Source organism: Carassius carassius, chromosome 36 (assembly GCF_963082965.1).
Source record: "Carassius carassius chromosome 36, fCarCar2.1, whole genome shotgun sequence".
In the NCBI taxonomy this organism is placed as follows: Eukaryota; Metazoa; Chordata; class Actinopteri; order Cypriniformes; family Cyprinidae; genus Carassius; species Carassius carassius.
Window position 1 is genome coordinate 18,911,101 of NC_081790.1, and position 17,915 is coordinate 18,929,015.

Sequence of the window (17,915 nt, forward strand, 5' to 3'; positions counted from 1 at the left end):
CTTAACGAAATAGCCTACTTTTTAATAGCAAAACAGAGGAATATAGGACAATATTGTAACTATAAGCTACCTCTGGCAAATCAGTGGATGCAATTGTTGAATAAACATATAATACAGGAAAGCAAACTTCACCTTGACATTTTAATTGTGTGTTTGTGTGTGTGCATATATGATGAAAATCCGTGGGTCTGCCATCAACGAAGTGGAAAGAGCAAGTGTACGGAAATTTAGGTGGTTTCTTTAAGTTTAAGGTTTTTAGTTTTACCTAAGGCCGACGAGCTTGTCCCTTTGGAGGGGCGTGCATATCATAGGGTGCCCCATCCACATTCAGCTCTGGTAAATGGATTATAGTCAAAACAAATGTCTTGCAGGAAATCGGACACATTATGGTTCTAAAATGGCAGTGCCCGCGCTAACGTGAAAAATAAGGTGGATAAATTCTACGCACGCCTTAAAGCGCATTTTACATCCAGCCTAGTCTTACAACCGGGTGTTCATCCAGCTGGTTCATCCGGCCCCTGGTCTTGAAGAATTGTAAATTATTTGTCTGTTCTGAGTTCAATTGTGAACAAAGAAAAAAAAAATATATAAAAGTTGTTCAAAAATATTTTAATAAAAAAACAAATACTGATTCATTCACATATACATTTTTTCAGGTAATAATACTTCTTTACAGGCATATGTAAATGAATACACATCATTATCTTTATCAAGGTCTTCCACTTGAGAGATGCAACAGGTGCATTGGAAATGATTCACGGCCGATCACCACTACTCCATCTTTACCCTCTGGATTTTCCAGGCATTGAACAGAAGCCTGAAAGACATTACATTGGTTTTAATATGTAAAAACAACACTTAAGCTGCTCCTAACCATATTTATTTCATTCAAAGTTTTATAGTTGCCTATCACTTTTTTAAACTTTAGCCAGACCACAGCATTAGTACGATTACTACTAACTGTAATCTCGGGTCAAGCTTGTAGATCCTTTAAATTATATGAAAGCATAGCAGCATTATACATTACAAATAACCAATTGTGATCAATATGAGCAACTTCAGGCTGAATGAATTATCATAACATAGATTGTTGCACTTGAGACCATGCTGTGAATATAATATGACATGTAAGTATGATAAGGCTAATAATGTGATATATCATTCCAAAACTGTTTAGCCATGACTGTATTCACAATAAAGCATGACCTCTCATACCATATAAAATAATACAACTGAGCAAAATCAGGTTATGACTTACGTTTGGTTGACTGATGGAATGGAAATAACTGTGAAATGATTCAGAGTCAAACACCACTTGTCCATCTCGACCATCACGGTTGTCCACACACTGGACAGGATACTAAAACACAATAAAATGGATATCATGCAAAATAAAAACTTTTTAAAGATGTTTAATGATTGAATGGTTTGAATAAACCCGACTACCTTAAGCGGCAAAGTATCGACGACAGTTGGACACAACTCCACATCTTTCAAGCAGGAGAAGTTGTAGCATGTGTTCCCCTAATTTAAAAAAATATCATCATGTATATAATTAATGTAAAACCTCATGCCAAAAATACGAAGAACAAAAGAAATCTAATAGCAATGCAGTCTTTATCAGACTGAGGGCCTGGGCTCCAATGTTAACGTATTTGCATTCCAAACATTTTTCAATTTCTTTGCATTGTTAAAAGATAAAAGTAAAAGTTAAAATCTATTTTTAAAATCTCTGTATCCTAATTATTGAAAGAGACTAGTTATTAATTATTAAACCTTTACATTACAGGGAAGAGAAAAGATAACGATCATGAAATTGCTTCGTCACTTGGTAGCATGAAGCACTACTAGAGCCTCTATACAAATTACTTTTTTTTTAAAGATATGTTTAATAACTAAATTAATTTGCATTTATGACAGTATTATAAACTACAGCGTAAACAGTAGTTTATAATAAATATTTTAATATAAACTATTTTACATTTTGTTGTTTTCTTGTTGCCACTAGCATGCTAATCTCCATTTTATTCTTCCGGTCAGATGAAATGCTAGAGTTATAGCCACGGCAATCTTTTTAGGTTTATAAACCTTTGATAGGTATACGTGATTGCAAAATTATTTTTAGATTACGTACCATTGAAATGTCTTGTAGGTATGTTGCTGTTCTTAATTGTGTAGATTTTATCCTCGTAACAATACGATTAGCTTAGCTAGGTTTTAAACGCAAGCTCTCGATTGTTAGTATGTATAGAGATTTATTACGTAGTGCATACATTCATTCTGATTGGTGGAAAAATAAGACATATGATTGACATAAATATATAAGAGCTATAAATTTTGCAGCAAAATACACATGATGTTGACACATTATAAAAACAATGATTAATAATATGAACAGACATTATTATATTGCATAATGTTTGACAGATCAGTATTATATATTAAAATAATTAAACTAATTAAATACTTTAGAATTAAAATATGTTTTGATTGGAAGGTGTTTTTTAGCTGTCTTTATAATAAATGTCAATTGGCTTTATTAATTGACTTACAATGCAAAATCATTTATATATTTTTTAATTTGCATAAAGTGAGCTTCTTAAGTTACTTTTTAGGTCACATCACATTTAATGTCGAGTGTATTATTGTTAATTATGTAGACTTACTGTTTGAAGTAATTACAATATTGGAGTTATTACAAAATGTTAAGTTATTAGTAAAGTCATTGCCAGCCAGAACTACAAAAGAAGTCAACAGTGTAAAGCTTTCTAATAGTCATTCAAAGCAAAAAGTTCACATCACCTTTTTGTCCCTGGGTTCAACATGGTTAAATGAAGCCTCAACACTGTGAAATTCCTATTATCCAACTGCTCCACAATGTAGTCAAAAATCCAGAAAAATAACCCCTAATGGTAAAGCATACTTCCACAGGTAACTACTGACTTTGAATGAAAAACTTCGGAAAATAATGATCACACCTTAATGACTCCTGCTCAAAAATGTGAAAATACTTCATATTTTTCCAATTTTACTGACGTAATTGCTTACAAAAAAGAAAAAGAAAAAAGTTGACAGGCTTGGCAGGCTCCTCAACTTAAAGAATGCATTGCAAGATGTACCAGTATAAAAAACAATGATCCAGGTGGGGCTAGGCAAATAAAAGGAAAAGGAAATGCAAATATTCCATTGTTTGTACCATCAGTATGATTTAAATCCTTATAAGTCAAAGTTTTTCAGAGAAGAAAAGATACTAGGAGGTACATCTATTACTTCAGTAAACTAATTAATTACAAATACAATATCAGTACAATAATCATTCAACAAACTTGCTTGGGCATTAATGAAAGCTGGTCTACCACAGCCAACAGTGGATAAGGTTTTACATATAGGCTATTACCATATATGGCTATATTACATATATGGACTACTACCCACAACTACAAAACACAAACACAGTAGGAGTTCAGTCCCTAACTGTCTAGAAGCAGGAACCATTGATTAATGGCAGATTTTGTCTTTTGCACTCCTCCCATTATAGCTCCAAGGTATAATGTTTTTATTTTACTGGGCATCTGCATATGACTCCCCTAGCAAAAGAGTAATATATTCAAAATACATTTATTCCATACTAAGTATAGTTCAAATCTATTAACATAAATGCCAGATATTTAAAGTGTATCCCTGTAGTATACTTGCAATAGGTCCACTGTTGCACAATCAAATATGCTTCAGGATATATTGAAGGACAAGAACTCCAAGGCACTCGAATTGTAGTGAAAAGTTAAAAAGCCTTTATTGCATCACTGGCTTTATACGTTAAAACTCTAAAACCAAAAGAGTTTTAACGTATAAAGCCAGTGATGCAATAAAGGCTTTTTAACTTTTCACTACAATTCGAGTGCCTTGGAGTTCTTGTCCTTAAATATATTCTATCCCATACAACCAAAGAGCACCGAGATTTCATACCCCATGCAGCACTTCTTGATGCATTCAGTGCTTTGATGCTTCAGGATATGTTTAGTTTGACTTCAGCACTACTTCTGCACTGCATTAAGTACATGTACATAAGTAAATGTATTTGTAGTATACTTCACGGAAAATAAATGTATTTCAAATATATTTTTATACAACCCGAATTCCGGAAAAGTTGGGACGTTTTTTAAATTTTAATAAAATGAAAACTAAAGGAATTTCAAATCACATGAGCCAATATTTTATTCACAATAGAACATAGATAACGTAGCAAATGTTTAAACTGAGAAATTTTACACTTTTATCCACTTAATTAGCTCATTTAAAATTTAATGCCTGCTACAGGTCTCAAAAAAGTTGGCACGGGGGCAACAAATGGCTAAAAAGCAAGCAGTTTTGAAAAGATTCAGCTGGGAGAACATCTAGTGATTAATTAAGTTAATTGATATCAGGTCTGTAACATGATTAGCTATAAAAACTTTGTCTTAGAAAAGCAGAGTCTCTCAGAAGTAAAGATGGGCAGAGGCTCTCCAATCTGTGAAAGACTGCGTAAAAAAATTGTGGAAAACTTTAAAAACAATGTTCCTCAATGTCAAATTGCAAAGGCTTTGCAAATCTCATCATCTACAGTGCATAACATCATCAAAAGATTCAGAGAAACTGGAGAAATCTCTGTGCGTAAGGGACAAGGCCGGAGACCTTTATTGGATGCCCGTGGTCTTCGGGCTCTCAGACGACACTGCATCACTCATCGGCATGATTGTGTCAATGACATTACTAAATGGGCCCAGGAATACTTTCAGAAACCACTGTCGGTAAACACAATCCGCCGTGCCATCAGCAGATGCCAACTAAAGCTCTATCATGCAAAAAGGAAGCCATATGTGAACATGGTCCAGAAGCGCCGTCGTGTCCTGTGGGCCAAGGCTCATTTAAAATGGACTATTTCAAAGTGGAATAGTGTTTTATGGTCAGACGAGTCCAAATTTGACATTCTTGTTGGAAATCACGGACACCATGTCCTCCGGGCTAAAGAGGAGGGAGACCTTCCAGCATGTTATCAGCGTTCAGTTCAAAAGCCAGCATCTCTGATGGTATGGGGGTGCATAAGTGCATACGGTATGGGCAGCTTGCATGTTTTGGAAGGCTCTGTGAATGCTGAAAGATATATAAAGGTTTTAGAGCAACATATGCTTCCCTCCAAACAACGTCTATTTCAGGGAAGGCCTTGTTTATTTCAGAAGGACAATGCAAAACCACATACTGCAGCTATAACAACAGCATGGCTTCGTCGTAGAAGAGTCCGGGTGCTAACCTGGTCTAACCCCAGTCCAGATTTTTCACCTATAGAGAACATTTGGCGCATCATTAAACGAAAAATACGTCAAAGACGACCACGAACTCTTCAGCAGCTGGAAATCTATATAAGGCAAGAATGGGACCAAATTCCAACAGCAAAACTCCAGCAACTCATAGCCTCAATGCCCAGACGTCTTCAAACTGTTTTGAAAAGAAAAGGAGATGCTACACCATGGTAAACATGCCCCGTCCCAACTATTTTGAGACCTGTAGCAGAAATCAAAATTGAAATGAGCTCATTTTGTGCATAAAATTGTAAACTTTCTCAGTTTAAACATTTGCTATGTTATCTATGTTCTATTGTGAATAAAATATTGGCTCATGTGATTTGAAAGTCTTTTAGTTTTCATTTTATTAAAATTTAAAAAACGTCCCAACTTTTCCGGAATTCGGGTTGTATTTATTTTCACTAGGGTGTAGTCTTTTACCTGATCAACATTTTATGAAGTAATAGGGCTTGTGTTCAGCGGTTGGCTGCAGCAGTAACCCATCAGTCGGGATCATGGTTATTTGACTGGTTAAAGGGTTAATTCTCTTGAGAATGAAAATTTGTCCATCTTACCCTCGAAGCATCCAAGGTGTATGTGACTTTCTTCTTTCAGAATAATCCAATCAGAGTTATATTAAATATTGTCCTTGCTCTTCCAAGCCTTTCAATTGATGTAAGCGGGTGTTTGTAGTCAACAGTTCAGAAGATATGAAATAAAGTGTGCGCATCTATAATAAAACTTCTCTCACACAGCTCTGGGTGAATCCATAGCGAATCAAGGCATTTTTGTAAGATGAATATCCAGATTCAAACGTAATAAACACTTTTTCTCACTTTCGCTGACTGTTGGGAACCGGAAGACGTGCAGGCAGTTGTTGTAGTTCGTCAGAGATTCGTTTTTAATGACGAGCACGGAGAGAGAACAAGAGAAAAGCCGATCACTAATTAGCAGCACAAAACAAGGATTTGTAAAGAACAATGTCAGAGGATTTCGAAATAAGCAAAGAAGAGACTGGTTTTCGTTTTGCTAAAGTAAGGAAACTTAGTTTCCTTTGCTCCTACATTTCCCAGAGGCGCGCGCACAACGCATGTCTTCAATCTTCCACCTGCACTTCTTCTAAATCCCACAGTCAGCAGATGTTAGGAAAAAAGTTTGAAATTTGGATATTTATCTTACAAAAAGGCATGGATTTGCTACAGGGGACCTTTATTCACCCCCCGGAGGCATGTGAGGGACATTTTATTACATATGCGCACACTTTATTAAGCATATTCTGAACTGTTGACAACAAACATCCGCTTACCCAATTTGGAAGAGCAAGGACAATTTTTAATATAACTTCAACTGGTTTAAGAAGAAAGTCACATAAACCTAGGATACTTCGAGGGTGAGTAGCAGATGGGCAAAAAAAATAATATAATAAAATAAATAATAGATTCATTTGAATAGATGCGCAAATTTAAAAGCATGTATTTTCTTGCTGTGGGGTGGGTAGGGGATGTGTTAAATTTGGAGCTCAATATAGTGCTGCAGCCATGACATCAAAACCAAAGACTAATTTAAACATATGTTTGTATTAAGTAACTACATAAGCGTTTTGAGTTTGTGCAGTTTACATTGTAAATGTCACGGAGACGAACCCCGTGATTCCCTCTGCTCACCTGAATACTGACACACACGCATCCATCCATTCATTTACACTGACTACACTACATTTCCCACAAGCCCCGTCCTTGGACTCTGATCACCATCACAGGTGCAATTCATCAGGACTGTGTATATAAGCTGGACTATCACAACAGTTCAACGCGAAGTCTTGATTTGCTGTGTCTGTCATTTCTGAGCGTTACTACCCGTGTTTGTTTTCCTGTTGCCGATCCTGTTTGATATCCTTTACGTACCTTTGCTGCCTACCTACCGACCCTTGCTTGTTACTGGATTTTGATTCTCTGTTCTCCCTACATTGCTGATATTGCTGGTACTGACCATTGCCTGTACGACTACGAGTTTCTGCAATAAAGCCTGCATATGGATCCCATGTCAAGTTCTGGGTCATTACAGAAGACTTCGCCAACACCAGATCCAGCGGCTTATGAAGGTCTTCATACCACCATGGCGGCCCAAGCCAGTCAGACCGCTGCTAACCAGTTTCAGCTGAATCGACTGACGTCTATCACTGAGGAACTCGTCAAAGTCGTTCAGAGTCTCCATACAGCTCCCGCGGCCACACCAACGCAGAAGGCGTCCGCCATTGCCCACGCTGCAGGGACGCCGTCCCAGGTTAATTCCTGTCTCGCTTTCCCGGAGAAATTCAACGGTGACGCCAGCAAGTGTAAGGGATTTCTGTTACAATGCTCATTGTTTGTGGAACAGCAACCCACGCTGTATACTACTGATACTGGGAGAATCGCCTTTGTTTGTTCACTGCTGACTGAGAAAGCACTGGAATGGATTACTGCTGTATGGGGCTCCGATGGATCTGCATTCTCTTCCTTTCATGACTTCCTACATCAGTTCAGGGCAGTATTCGATCATCCTAAGGAGGGAAAGGGAGCTGGAGATCGCTTATTGGAATTATCGCAAGGCAGAATGACGGCGGCTGATTATGCTCTACGATTTTGCACACTGGTGGCACAAACCAACTGGGTGAACGACACGTTAAAGGTACTCTTCCGCAAGGGTCTAAATTATGATCTTCAAGCTGAGCTAGCATGCAGAGACGAGGGCAGAGATCTTAATAGCTTCATTGAGCTTACCATTTCCATTGACAATCTGCAACGTGCCCGACGATCCAGTTCTCGTCTGTTGAGGAGAGAGATCGACGCATCTCTAATAGACTATGCATGTACTGTGGCTTGCCTGGCCATCAACGTAACAACTGCCCTACTCGTGCATCTAAATCCTCACAAGGCTCGGTGAGTACTCCTCTCACCTCCATGTGTGATACCCAGTGTGTGAGCATTCCAGTAGAATTATGGATAAACGACAAACAAATTGTTACCTCTGCTTTACTCGATTCTGGGGCTGCTGGCAATTTCATTTCTGAGGAGTTTGCTAAGAGATATGACATTCGACTGATTTCATGCTCTACCTCTCTTTCAGTGAAGACAATAGATGGTCGGCCATTGGGTTCTGGATCCATCACCCACCTCACTTGCAAAATCTTGATGGCGGCTGGTTTACTTCACAAGAAGAGGCACATCTCACACTCCCGTGATTCTTGGATTACCCTGGTTACGTCTGCATAATCCACATATTTCCTGCAGAGAGGGCCACATCGTAAAATGGAGCAGTCATTGTCAACAGAACTGTCTTTCTCTGGTCAAACCCATTCCTGTCTGTTTCATGTCACACTCTCCAGCACGAGAGTCTATTCTCGACCTTCCAGAGGAATATGCTGATCTTATGGAGGCTTTCAGTAAGGAGCAAGCCAACACCTTACCTCCTCACCGCAAATATGACTGTGCAATCGATCTTCTGCCAGGGCATTCTCCTCCAAAGGGTCGCATCTTCCCCTTGTCTCAACCGGAGTCCGAAGCCATGAAGGATTACATCAATGAAGAACTCCAGAAAGGTTTCATTAGACCGTCCACATCCCCTGCTTCATCAGGGTTCTTCTTCGTGAAAAAGAAGGATGGTGGTCTCCGTCCTTGCATTGATTATCGTGGACTAAACGAAATGACTGTTAAATTCAGATACCCACTTCCGTTGGTTCCTTCAGCCCTTGAACAGCTTCGCACTGCCCAATACTACACCAAGCTGGATCTGAGGTGTGCTTACAATCTCATTCGCATTAGAGAGGGAGATGAATGGAAGACAGCCTTCTCCACAACCACTGGACACTACGAATATCTTGTGATGCCGTCCGGACTGGTCAATAGTCCATCTGTGTTTCAGTCATTCATCAACAAGGTCTTCAGGGACATGCTGAACAAATCTGTGATCGTGTATATTTACGACATCCTAATCTATTCCAACACACTCCTTGAACATGTACAACACGTCCGATCAGTTCTTCAGCGCCTCATCAAGTACCAGTTATATGCCAAGGTTGAGAAATGCGAATTCCACACGACTTCCACCACACTCTTTGGGTACATAATCAGCCCCGGAGGGGTGGCCATGGACGAGAGGAAGGTCAACGCCGTTCTTAACTGGCCTAAACCCGCAACCCTCAAGGAATTACAGCGATTTCTAGGATTCGCGAAATTCTACAGAAGGTTCATCAGAAACTTCAGTACGGTTGTCGCCCCACTTACTTCAATGGTCAAAAAAGGAACTCACCGACTACAATGGTCCGAACCCACTCACAAGGCATTTCAAACCCTGAAGCAACGATTCAGCAACGCGCCCATCCTCTGCCACCCTGACCCTTCATTACCTTTCGTTGTCAAGGTGGACGCATCAAACACCAGTATCGGAGCTATCCTGTCCCAACGTCCAGACCCCTCTGCTAAGCTCCATCCCTGTGCCTTCTACTCAAGGAAACTCAACTCAGCAGAACGCAATTACAGTGTCGGGGACCGGGAACTTCTTGCCATGAAGGCAGCCTTCGAGGAGTGGAGGCACTGGCTAGAGGGATCCACGCACCCGTTTACAGTACTGACAGATCATAAGAACCTGGAATACTTACGCATGGCCAAACGCCTCAACCCTCGCCAAGCTAGATGGTCCCTGTTCTTCACCCGATTCGACTTCTCTGTAACTTATCGACCCGGTTCCAAGAACACCAAAGCGGATGCTCTCTCACGTCAATTCGAGGAGGAGGACATTCCAATAGATCCAGAACCCATTCTGCCTTGTCATGTAGTAGTTGCCCCCATTCAATGGGATATCATGACTCTGCTGCAACAATACAGGGAGCAGAACGAAACCCCTGTGGCCTGCCCAGTCGACAGAATCTTCGTCCCTGAACATCTTCGTGATCAGGTCATCAGTCAAGTTCACTGCCATCCATCATCCGGTCATCCAGGTATCACAGCCACCACCATTAATCAGCTGGAGAATCACTTCTGGTGGGAATCACTACACAAGGACAAAACCAACTACATACAGCAGTGCAACAACTGTACCATCAACAAATCATCCAAACAATCTCCCGCCGGCCTCCTTCAACCACTCCCCATTCCACAAGGACCATGGTCTCACATTGCCATAGACTTCATTACGGATCTTCCCAATTCACAAGGCCACACTACCATACTTACCATCATTGATCGATTCTCGAAGGCCTGCAGACTCATTCCACTACCCAAACTACCCACAGCTCTCCAGATTGCAGAACATCTTTGCCATTGGGTCTTTCGGTTATACGGCTTACCCGAAGACATCGTGTCAGACCGAGGACCTCAATTCACCTCTCAACTATGGTCAGCCTTCTTCAAAGCCCTGAATGTCAATGTCAGTCTCCCCTCTGGTTATCATCCCCAGGTCAACGGACAAGTGGAGAGGCTCAACCAGGAATTGAATCGCTTCCTTAGAACCTACTGCAATCAGAATCAGGACGATTGGGCGCGATACTTACTATGGGCAGAATATGCACAGAACTCCCTTCTCAAACCCTCAACTGGTCTGACTCCCTTTAAATGTGTACTGGGGTTCCAACCGCCAATGTTCCCATGGTCAGGGGAGCCAACGGACGTGCCGGCCGTAAACGATTGGATGACGCGCAGTGAGGAGGTTTGGAATCGGGCTCATGTTCACCTTCAACATGCTGTTCGAAGGCAAAAGGAGCAAGCGGACCGCAGAAGGCGCCCAGGTCCCAACTACCAGCCGGGTCAATGGGTGTGGCTATCAACACGGGATCTTCGTCTCCGGCTTCCATGCCGCAAAAACTGAGTCCAAGGTACGTGGGTCCATTCCAGATCATCAGACAAATAAACCCAGTTTCCTACCGGTTAGCACTTCCTAACACATACCGTATTTCTCCTACTTTTCATGTATCCTTGCTCAAGGCTGCTGCTGGTCCCAGAGACGAGGGAGAGGGGAGGTCCCGTGAACAGGCCCCTCAACCCATCACCATTGAGGGCGAGGAGGCTTACCTAGTCCAGGAATTACTCGATTCCAGACGTCAGGGAAGAGTCCTGCAGTACCTGGTCGGGTGGGAGGGGTACGGTCCAGAGGAACGCTCTTGGGTAAATTCTGAGGATATTCTAGACCCCAATCTCATCGATGAATTTCATCGCTTACACCCTGAAAGACCGGCCCCTCGACCTCGTGGTAGACCCCGACATCGTTTGCCTCCTCGCGCCAGGAGTCGCTCGCAGAGGGGGGGCTCTGTCACGGAGACGAACCTCGTGATTCCCTCTGCTGGCCAGAATAATTATTTAGCATATTCCGAACTGTTGACAACAAACATCCGCTTACCCAATTTGGAAGAGCAAGGACAATTTTTAATATAACTTCAACTGGTTTAAGAAGAAAGTCACATAAACCTAGGATACTTCGAGGGTGAGTAGCAGATGGGTGAAAAAAATAATATAATAAAATAAATAATAGATTCATTAGAATAGATGAGCAAATTTAAAAGCATGTATTTTCTTGCTGCGGGAGTGGGTAGGGGATGTGTTAAATTTGGAGCTCAATATAGTGCTGCAGCCATGACATCAAAACCAAAGACTAATTTAAACATATGTTTGTAATAAGTAACTACATAAGCGTTGTGAGTTTGTGCAGTTTACATTGTAAATGTCACGGAGACGAACCCCGTGATTCCCTCTGCTCACCTGAATACTGACACACACGCATCCATCCATTCATTTACACTGACTACACTACATTTCCCACAAGCCCCGTCCTTGGACTCTGATCACCATCACAGGTGCAATGCATCAGGACTGTGTATATAAGCTGGACTATCACAACAGTTCAACGCGAAGTCTTGATTTGCTGTGTCTGTCATTTCTGAGCGTTACTACCCGTGTTTGTTCTCCCTACATTGCTGATATTGCTGGTACTGACCATTGCCTGTATGACTAAGAGTTTCTGCAATAAAGCCTGCATATGGATCCCATGTCGAGTTCTGGGTCATTACAGTAAAACAAAAAACCTAAGTATTATCAATTTATGTTAACCTTGTTTTACTTGTATATAAAAAAACATGGGAACCGATGGCAATTTAGTCTTCACAAGGATAAATAGAAAGAACATAGCATACAATAATATATTTAATAATACGTTTGATTGGGCCTACAGAGTATTTAAGTAACATGAAAAACCAACCTTTGCTCTTTTGCCTCGTCACAAGGGTCAGTATGACTGGCCAGTTATCAGTACAGGAGTAAAAGCAAAGGCTTGTCAAACATCTGGCGAGTGCAGCCAGTGCAAAGCCAAATGCACGGGACTCTAGACTAAAATCTCAACCATGGTGAACAGGAGGCGAAATGGGTCCCGTGCTAATGGCCGTGCTGCTCGAGGAGGGGTTCAAACACAGCAACAGCAGCAACGCAAACGGCCACCAATTAAGGTTAGTTTGAACAACTAACAATTTTATAATTTCAGAATTTGACCATGCAGCGTCTGTTTGGCTCTGAATAATGGACTTTCCTGGCCTTTCTAAAATATTTATGATTAAGAAAAACTATTAAGATTATGCTATAGCTGTCACTCACATTTTTGAACATAGACTTTATAGTACACGATCTAAACTTAAATTTTTTAATAATTCATGAATGAAAACATTTTGTAACATGATATTGATGTACCGTTTACATGGTAATGCAATGTCTGATTTTAAAATGGGTTTTAAAGGATGAATTTTGAGATTTTAAGTTTTCAGTCGATTTATAATTTCTGATGATTTCTAAAATGTGATAGAGAAAAAGGCAATGAAGATATATAGTTTGTCAAGATTAGATTCGATTTAATTGTAATATAGTGAAGTAAATGTAGGTGTCCCGTGTACGGGACGGGGTGACAGTTAAAGGGTTAAAAAGTTATTATTAAGCATAAAACTTCATGCAGTGATATATGTCAATTTTATATTAAGAAATTAAAAAATATGCATATATTTACAGACCCACTTAGGCAAAGATTTACATTAGTATAATATAGAGTAGTTTGATCACCCATGAATGCTTTAAAATACACTGAGGATGGAAATGATATGAAACAAGAAGAACAGCACATGGCTTTCCATTATTGGTAATTCTCTTATGTAACTCTGGAGTTTCTTATCTGAGTGCATGGTACAGATTCCAAGCACAATGCCTTCCTCTGCTTCCTCATGGCAATTATTATTTGTTTTATATGCAACTCATACTCATATCCACCATTTGATTTATCAAGCAGTGGTGTGGTGCTATTATAAATGTCTATATCTGTCTTACAGTGGCCTTCTGAGGTCTTCCCTCCTGAACAGGATGGTTCAAAGGGCAATTACAACATTATAGATAATTGGGAGTTTATCATATGCACACACTCATACATGCATGCTTATCGAACACCAGCATATTTACAGAGTGCTTATGTTCAGTGTCTCTTATCACCCTTCAGATAACTGAGAAAACAGTTCATTATTTCAACTTCGTTCAAGGAGGTGCCAAAAACTCATTGGACCTTCTGCGATTACATTTTTATACAGCATTTCAATAAAACATCTGATTACTTTTTCATTTTTATCAATACAGAAGGCTTCACCTGTTCTATTCCACAAAACGCCAGCATTCCACAGAGTACACATGCTTTATGCCAATAATTTTCTTATTATGCATCATAACAGACATTTCTCTCACAGGCTCTTAGAGAACCAGCCATCTTTGCGAAACGATCAGGCAGCGCCTCGGACACCCCTCATGACAAAGTGACTTTAGCCCAGGCTCGCCGTGGCACTCCAGGTAAGAGAAACAGATAAGTATTACTCCCAAGATTTTGGTGAATCCAAATTGCAAGTACAGTATGTTTGTTTTGATTTTGTGCAGCTCATCGACCGGTACGAGTGTACGCCGATGGAATCTATGACCTCTTCCATTCAGGCCATGCCCGGGCTCTGATGCAGGCCAAGAACTTGTTCCCAAATACACAACTGATTGTTGGCGGTGAGTCACACTGGCACACACTCGTGTCCAGTTTTGCAGGAAAACATACACATCTATGTCATCACCTTCAAAAGTGTCCAAAATCTGAAAAAGCCATTGTGTATGTACAATGCATTTTTGCATTATTTCAAACCATGTTTGATGACTGTTACATACCTTGATTGGCTCTTTTCAGTATGCAGTGATGCCCTGACACACAAGTATAAAGGCTATACAGTGATGACAGAGGATGAACGTTATGAAGCCCTTATACACTGTCGTTATGTGGACGAGGTGGTCCGTGATGCTCCTTGGACCATCACTTCTGAATTCCTGAAAAAACACAAGGTAAATTCATATTTAGTTAATTGTAATATATATATACACAAACACACACACATATACACTAACAGTCGAAAGTCTTTGGACAGTAATATTTTTAATGATTTTTGTGACTCCAGTCACATGATCCTTCAGAAATCAGTAATATTCTGATTTGATGCTCAAAAACAGTATTTTTTTTTTTCAGGTTAATTTTGATGAGTAAAAAGTTCAGAAGAAGAGCATTTATCTGAAATAAAAATCTTCTGTAACAGTACAAATGTCTTATTGTCACTTTTGAAAAATATTATGCACCCTTGCTGAATAAAAGTATTTAATTTCTAATTTGATTTTATACAAATTTTACATACATAAAATGTATTATTTAACCACAACCATTTTTGCGTGCAAACTTTTTATATTTAAAATTCTTTAAAATGTTGAAATCAAAGAAATAACATAATTTGGACTTGATGAGATGGGAGGACAACTAAATAATTTCATATTAACATTTTGTTTCAAATAGCAGCTAGCCACTCCTGAGTAAAACCTTAATTTAGGTTACATTTGTAACCCTGTTACCAGTGTTATTTTAGTATCTGATATATATATATACATTATATATATATTAAGAATTTTTATTTTTAGATTTTCTGTTTTCATTTTGTGTGTATTTTTGTAATGTTTATTTTCTATTTAATTTTAAAGTAATTTTGTTGAGCATTTTTGTCATTTTAGTACTTAGCAAAAAACTAAAAAGGTTAACTTGGCATTTAGCTGAAAAAAACAAAAAACAAATCTATTTTATTTTTATTTCTACTATTTAATGTTTATTTCATTTCATGTAATGAAGATGCTTTTATGGATTTAGCTTTGCTTAAAAAAAATAAAAATTGCAAATGACATCATAGAAAATAGAACAGCTCATATCAAAATTAATTTGCAGGGAAAAAAGAGGGTTATGCCCATTGAGAAGCTCAAAGGGATCACTGCAAAAAGGGTATGATCAGTGTCATGGTGTCACACCTGTTTATTTATTTTCCTATTGTCCTCAGATTGACTTTGTGGCACATGATGATATCCCATACACCTCTGCTGGATCAGAAGACGTCTATAAACATATCAAAGAAGCAGGTAAAGACTTAAATTCTAAATTAAATCCAAAGTGTACATTAATAGAACAAAGTCAAAGACTCAGTTATAAATATGAATTTCTGTTTGTAAGGAATGTTTGTGGCTACTCAAAGAACGGAGGGGATCTCTACCTCTGATCTCATCACACGTATTGTTCGAAACTATGACGTCTATGTCAGACGTAACCTACAGAGAGGATACACAGCACGGGAACTCAACGTTGGCTTCATCAAAGTAAGGAAGAATCAGTATGGCTTCAAAAGGCTTGGAATATAATGAAAATGGCATTAACTATTGTTACGCTCTTAAAAATAAAGGTTCCAAAAGAGGGATTTTGCAGTGATACTACGTACAGAATAACCATTCTGGGTTCCCAAAATAACCTTTGAGTGAATACTATAACACTACAAAGAACCTTTTGTCCAATGAAAAGTTTCCATTGATGTCAAATGTTCTTCATGGATATAAAGATGCCAATAAAGAACCTTTATTTGTATGGTAGTTTGGAGCACATCCCCAGCTCCCATTTGGTTTTATGATACAGAGAAGAGTTGCCAGGACATTCAAAAAAAAAAACAATGAAGACATTTATAAATGTATCTTTAAGTGAACTAGCTGTTTTTACTGACAGGAGAAGAAGTATCGTCTACAAGAGCAGGTGGACAGAATGAAGGAGACGGTGAGGACGGTGGAGGAGAAGTCCAAACATTTAGTGCACCGTGTCGAAGAGAAGAGCCACGACCTCATCTACAAATGGGAAGAAAAATCTCGCGAGTTCATCAGAAACTTCCTGGAGTTGTTTGGTCCAGATAAAGCCTGGGTAAATGAAGGACATTAACCAAAACTGATGCTTTACATGTACCAAGTTATTTTGCATTTCAAATTGATGTTCTTTTATGTTCTGCAGTACATGATCCAGGAGAGGAGTGGCCGTGTTCTCCAGGCTCTGTCTCCCTATCAGTCCCCAAGCACATCGCCCAGCTCCAGTCCCACCAGAGGACGCTCTACATCGCCCGTCACCCACTGGCCCCTGCTACGCTTCCGTTCACCACCGCCTAAAGGAGCTTCTGTCAGCAGCAGTGAGGGTGAAGAAGGGGAAATGTAGATGCCCTTAAATGAAGACACCCTTACGTTTAATTTTCTGTATTTTATGCATAATACAGATCTGCAAATGCATGCTGCTCAAAGTCAACACAGACTTTATAATTCTATAGAAGAAATTTTAAAAAAGCTATAATTTCGTATTCCCACAAAACTGAACACTTCATAACTCGTCTTGCGACTTAAAAGCCCATTCACGCCAAAAAATACAAATACCGCCAACTATATTTCACATCAACGTGTGACAACTTTGTGTGCACTACTTTCTCTATCGTTGTTATAGCTGTGATGTGAACTTCCCTATGCTCATAGAATTAGAAATATTATTAAAACTTAATAGTTATTGTTATAGTAATTGTCATTGTTGTGAGCAAATAAACATACTTGTCAGTATTTTATTAAACAGTATGTATTTTGATTGAAATTAAGGGTGTACCATTGACCTCATGTATTAAGACAAGAAATGTACACACATGCAACACAATGTTATTGATATATTACTCCATTCATGAGTCACATTCTATTACAAATGGGCTTTAATCCATAATACCATTGTGCTTACACTGGATCCAAAACTCACCTTTAAATAGTGCTATCAGTGCTTTTGCATCATGTGTTTCTTCAGAAGAATTTAGAAATGCACTGAAATGAAAATATCGTCCCGAAAAAATAGACTGGGTGGAAACCGAAACTAAAATCCATGTGCTGTTGTTTCATTAATCTGTCGAAATACTTGAAAAGTATTTTATAGTAGATTTAATTTCGTAATAATTTAGACGTCCATTCAAAATTAGGGGTCTCTTATGCCCAAGACTGCATTTTCATGCAAAGCACTTAGAGAACTTGGTAACACTTTCTATGAAGCCTGTATTTATAATACATTATAAGGGTATTCTTAAGGCGTTATAATGAATGCATAATGCATTATACAAAACCTTGTAATATGCTATATCAACTCATGAATAATCATAACAACAATTATAATACATCATAATACTTAACGTATATGTGGTTATAAGTTTAT

The 17,915-nt window shown here is 39.1% G+C and overlaps 1 protein-coding gene and 1 long non-coding RNA gene across 2 annotated transcripts; one reads left to right on the forward strand and one right to left on the reverse strand.

Moving 5' to 3' along the window:
- Nucleotides 1–324: 324 nt before the first annotated feature.
- Nucleotides 325–3,568, reverse strand: LOC132116757 (uncharacterized). Its single transcript, XR_009425684.1, has 4 exons — nt 2,803–3,568; nt 1,447–1,524; nt 1,259–1,360; nt 325–817 (listed from the first exon to the last, which is right to left on the reverse strand). It is a non-coding gene; the product is annotated as an uncharacterized LOC132116757 (long non-coding RNA).
- A 9,019-nt stretch (nt 3,569–12,587) lies between these two features.
- pcyt1bb (phosphate cytidylyltransferase 1B, choline b) lies at nt 12,588–17,294 on the forward strand. The gene is made up of 8 exons (XM_059526651.1): nt 12,588–12,786; nt 14,056–14,155; nt 14,240–14,356; nt 14,532–14,683; nt 15,712–15,790; nt 15,882–16,024; nt 16,422–16,610; nt 16,698–17,294. Exons 1-8 carry the CDS (start codon nt 12,685–12,687, stop codon nt 16,893–16,895), a joined length of 1,080 nt encoding a protein of 359 aa, XP_059382634.1. The 5' UTR covers nt 12,588–12,684; the 3' UTR covers nt 16,896–17,294.
- Nucleotides 17,295–17,915: the final 621 nt, after the last annotated feature.